The following is a 5,412-nucleotide window of genomic DNA, read 5'->3' as shown; positions in this document are numbered from 1 at the left end:
CACACACACACACACACACACTATCCACATTGCTCTCTGGCTCTAAAGCAAGTGTTTCACCAAGCAGAGACACCCAGGGGCTGAGATTTCAACCAGCCAAGACCACAGGCTGAGCCCAGTACCCCAGGCAGATGTGGGGGCAGCGAGGGTGGTGCAGCCGGTGGTGTGCCTGCCAGATGCCCCCCACCCCAGCCCCGTCCCCGTCCCGGCCACACACCCACCCGCACAGTCGGGAAGCCGAGGATGTTGAAGTCTCTGCAGACGGCGTTGTTGGTCTCATCAGCACAGTCCAGCGCAGCGATATGCAGTGCCGGCCTCCAATCTGGAAGGACAAACAGGGCCGGGGGAACAAGAAGAGGGTGGACCGCTTCAGCCTGCTTCCGGCCCCACCCCACCCCACTCCCGGCCCCACCCCACTCCCACCTGCTCACAGCACCAGACTCCAAGGTGCCCCCTTCCCCAGAGAAGGGCCAGTGGGTCAGCCCAGTCACTCTGCACAGTAAGAGCTTCAGGAAGGCCTGACTTAGGACACAGTTAAATAGCACACGGTGTGCTGTCTGTCTCCTCGGCTACGCTGACACCTAGCATAAATGTAACCTTGCTTCCCGCATGTCACCAAGTGATCTGCTCCCTGTGGACCTGACCATGGTGTGCTCGTCAGGACTCGCTGGGGCCGGGGGAAACCAGGCTGCTGAAGCGAGGCGTGAGAAGTGCCTGGCCTGGGGAAGCCACCCTGTCCATCTCTGCTGCCCTCTGCAGATCCTCGGGGCAGCAGGCAGAAAGCACGCCTTGGACAGTCTAGGATTCCCCAGTAGACCCTCAGCCACAGCTCCTGGGGCCAGAGCAACCGACAAGCAGCCTTGTTTGGGTGGGTGCAGAGAACTGGGGACCAAGCTTCAGCCAGTCATGGAGGCTAGGTGACTAGGGGGAGGAAGGAAGACGGACTTGGGATGCAGAAGTACAGGACAGAGTGGCTGCCGGGCCACCTACTCCTTCCCCAGGGCCCAGGCTGCACCCTCCATCCGTCCACAGACACTCACTGGCCGAGAGAGGAACAGCTCCATCCCAGCACGTGTAAAGGAGAATTCAGACCCATCTATGAGGCAGGTCTCCTGGGTGCTGATTCCAGGTCAGGTGCCCCTGAGCATGCGTCAGAATTCCACCCCACCTATGACAAGGGTCCTTCAGCCAGAAGGTGATATGTACGGACACACAGGAATTTACACACACACACACACACACACACACACACACACGGCAATAAACTGGTGATCTACCCTGGGCACTATGGCCCGGGCCTCTGAGGAGAGGGGGACCTTGAGTTGAGCCTTGCCTGTTAGATAAAGGTGAGGAGGAGAAGCGAGCTGGCAGGGCTGAGAACCTCACAAAGCCACTAGGCTTTGGGGAGGCAGGCAGAGTCTGGAAGAGCCTGCCAGGAAGCACCTGAGCTGACGTCCACAGCACCCTGGAGCCGCCAGCTCCTCTGGTGGAGCGAAGGAAGAAGACTGCCCGGTCTGGAGTTGCCCACAGGGCCGAAGCACAGACCCGCTGGCACATACGCCCTGTGTGGGGCAGGGAGGAGGAGTGGAATTTATGCAGGCAGCCCACCCTGCTCCCGGTACACAGAGAACGCTAACACTAGAGTCTCATCTCTGATCATCAGCTTGCCAGGATCTCTTGCCCCACTCCATCCGGTTCCTAGGATGCCTGACAATGCCATGTCAGCAGGCACCCAGCGGCCATGGAAGGAGTGCTGCCCTCACTTCCACGAGAGTTGCAGGCAGAGGCAGCCCGGTGACCTGGCCCATCTCTCAGAGCAAAGGCTATGGGGGACTCCTCAACAGGAAGGACTGGGGGTTGTGAGGGAAGGTGGAGACAACACCTATTCCCCCACTTCTCCTCCCCCCTGCCGGCTCCCCCTTCTTGCTAGCACTGAAGCTTATGGAATCCTGGCAGGAGGAAGCGGGTCTGAGTGTTGGGGAGTGAAGGAGAGAGGGTTTCACATCACGAAGATGGTTAGCAGAGGCAGGAAAGCCACATCCCGTTATAACACTTCCCTCAGACCCCATCTCGCCGAAGCCCTTGTGGTAAACTCTCGCAACAACACTGGTGCATAAGGGCAGCCACTCAAGTTTAGCCAAGTACCCGCAGGCTGGCGTGGCCCTTGGGTGCTCAGTCTAGCTTGCAGAATAAGCAGCACAGACAGTGGGTCCTGGGCCAGGGCTGCTGCGAACCGTGTGCAGGGCAGCCCCTTCCTTGCCCTCCTGACACTCTCCTCAGGGCCTTCTCCCAGACCCCCATGGCTGGCACCCTAGGGGGGGGGCACAGTCGGTGGTCTTCCCACCAGGATGTACTAATCCTAACCCGACTCTAACATCTCTTGCTCCATCACCCCCTCCTCGCTCCTCTCCCCTGCCTTAGGGCAGCCCAGATACCAGACTGGGGTGCAAGTCCCCTCTCACCTAGTACCCACGTCCAGAGAGCTTCTGCAGGCTTTCTTGCAGCAAGGTGATCTCCAGATAAACCTCATTTCCCTCTAGACTGCAGTTCTAATGGGCTCTGTCCACCTCTCCCTTTCTACCCGGTCACCAGGTGGTCTCTTCAACATGCCCCTCGGTTATGTCGTGTTCTACTCCATAGTCTTTGGTGGTTTTCAGCACCTTGAGGAGAAAACCTATAGCCAGGAGGTGCCTCTGGATCTGGCTCCTGCCCATCCTCCAGCCTCCTCTATGACCACTTCTCCACAGTACGTTCCTGGGATGCTAACAGTGTTGTGTTTGTCTTTAAACACCAGGTGTTGATTATTTAAGATTCATGCCTGCCTTCTCTCTAAGAACGTTGTCATAAACACCAGGTGTTGATTATTTGAGATTCATGCCTGCCTTCTCTCTAAGAACGGTGTCAGCGTCTTGCTAGCTGGGGGTAGCGCTGCAGTGGAACCCAGTCTCCCGTCCTTCTAGCAACCCTGCACTCCCCTGGACTTGGCTCCACACCGCTACACGGACTCCACCCACAACCCGAGTTGGCGTGGTCCTTCTCTTTTGGTGCAAAAGGTTTCTACTTTTCTAGGAGCCCGGGCTCTCAGGTCTCCATGCCACTCCCCACAAGAAAGGGAGTCTGCTACCCTGGCCCTCCCTGCAAACCCCACCCACAGGAGACCATCTTCTGAATACGATTCCCCTCGCTGCCAAGAGCTACCTTCCAGGGTCAGGCTCAGGGGCCCTGTGCCCATTTCTAGTACACATTTACAGGCCTGGTCACCCCCAATATCTTTTCCTTCTCCCCTCCCACTGCCTAGCCTCTCCAGCACACAACACACGGAGGGACCCTTCTCTAGGCAGCTCCAGTGCCGAACCGTTTCTCCCACCCTCGACCTCAGCCGACCCTCAGATGGGGGAGCTGAGGTCAGAGTCAGCCACGGGCTTAACAGTGAAGCAAGGTCACCGACTCAGAGGGCTCCCGGTGCCACCAAAAGGCTTTCTTCTCCGTCCACACTGCTGAGAGCGGGCACTCCCTGGTGGGGCCTCTGGGTACCGCAGGGTCAGCGGGGGAAGGTTGGGGAGAAACAGCAAAAGCGAGTCTGTCGACATGAAGGCCGTGTTGGTCAGACCTCTTTGAATAAACCCTTGTGGGAAGGGGGCAAGAAGAGGCAGTTGTCAGACCTGAGTGGATGACATTCAGGTACCAGCTCTGCCTCACAACCCGACGTGTAGGGTGGGCAAGCCTGGGGAGCGGATGAGCGTGAAGGCACAGGGGCTCCTGTCCACAAGAAGCGTGTGGTTCCCCGGGGCAGTGAGTCAGGTCGGTATGAAGGACCCTCAGGCAACGGGCAGTTCTGTGGCCTTCCACCAGCGAACGCCCTCCAGGATAAGGACAGGTCTCACGAAGCTGACCACAAAGGTGGCCACCAGCCCTCAGAGCCTGGTGTTCATTACCCGTTGGGGCAGGAGACTTTGAAGATGTAGGACGAGGAGAGAGAAGGAAGGTAGCTGTCAACCAGCACACACTGTATACCCAAATCTGAGCTACTCGATCCCCACATCACAAACACACGAACAGACTGAGGCCCCTGCAAGCGTGGCCAAGGGCGACTGGACTCGAAAGCCCACTCTTTCCTCTGTTAGTCACGGTCACTGAGTCAATGCGGTTCCGAGAAAGCCCAGTCTTTCTCTCTCGGAGCTGCTGGTGGTTTTGAACTGCCGATCATGTGGATTGCAGCCCAATGTAACCACTACGCCCCCAGGCTCCTCCCTCTCCCACACTCAGTCTTCCTCGTGAAGGAGACAATGGCAGGGACCATGTCCTCTCTGAGTTAAATGGTGTTCCCTGTAACTCACAACGGTCTTATCACCAGTTCTTGCTGCTGAGTAAATGTTTGGCTCACTGGACCGAGTGACGTCACCCCTCAGGACTTCCTCAGCTGCGATCTTCATGGATGCGGATCACCAGGTCTTTCTCCCACGGAGCCACCGTGTGGGTTCCAACCATACACCTTTCAGTGAGCACTGGCCTGTGGGCTAGCAGCCAAGCGCTTATCCAGCACCACCAGGGCGGTCCCCACGGCTCTCACAGAGCCAAGAATGGTATCAGAGGGCAGACTGGGAGCTTATTGTGTGCCCGCGCTATCTAGTGTAACACCCACAGCCGCCCTATGAGGAAAGGCAGGCGACACTTATGTCTAAAACTGCTTTCCTTCTCTGTGGAATGGAGAGAGGAGGCCATCGGGCCTCGGAGGTCACACAACTGACTTCTGGGGGATGAGAATCTGACCTCAGGACCTGAGCGACTATGTCTGTCTCCAGAGGCCTCAGAACCGAACAGAACAGAGAGCTACCCTATTGCTTTTCCAACAGGAAACTCAGCACAGGGAGGGGCACCACCTAGCCCTTGTGGGGTCAAGAACAGGCTGGGCTTGAGCTTTCTCCGCTCCTTGCCCACTGGCTGTCTTGGCCCCGCTCTCGTTATGCCTTGACTCCTTGAAGCCCATGAAATCGAACCAGCGCCTCCCCTCAAGGGGAGGAGAGGTCTGGTAGAGGCTGCAGGCCAGTCTAGTGCTGGGGGAGTCCTGGCTGAGGAATATCAATGCCGATACCTTCAGGAGGCATCATGACACCAATTACAACGGACCTGACTATTCATCATTCCCTCAACAGTTCTAGGGATAGAAAGGCCCCTTACCCGAGTGGTCCATAGATCAAACACACCTGCATTCAGTAAGTGCCCTGCTGTCACAGGAAAGCAGAACTGGGGAGCGGCAGAGGGGTGCTTTTTAAAGCATCGGAGACTTGCCTACCAGGATCCTAAGAGCCCAACATACGATGACCAGCGGTGTCTCCTCCGAAGACCAGACTGCATGTCAGAATGGCCTCCACACACAGATGACCAGCGGTGTCTCCTCCGAAGACCAGACTG

The 5,412-nt window shown here is 57.5% G+C and overlaps 1 protein-coding gene across 1 annotated transcript in view; it reads right to left on the bottom strand.

Moving 5' to 3' along the window:
• Positions 1 to 5,412, bottom strand: part of QSOX1 (quiescin sulfhydryl oxidase 1) — a 41,641-nt gene that overhangs the window by 30,271 nt on the left and 5,958 nt on the right. The window contains exon 3 of the mRNA XM_045297981.1: positions 222 to 322. Coding sequence (XP_045153916.1) covers positions 222 to 322 — 101 coding nt within the window. The remainder of the gene's footprint in view (positions 1 to 221; positions 323 to 5,412) is intronic.

The sequence above is a fragment of the Echinops telfairi genome, unplaced genomic scaffold, assembly GCF_000313985.2.
Source record: "Echinops telfairi isolate 266 unplaced genomic scaffold, ASM31398v2 ScPeMD7_7424;HRSCAF=8462, whole genome shotgun sequence".
NCBI lineage: Eukaryota > Metazoa > Chordata > Mammalia > Afrosoricida > Tenrecidae > Echinops > Echinops telfairi.
This window is presented reverse-complemented; position numbering and strand designations above follow the sequence as displayed.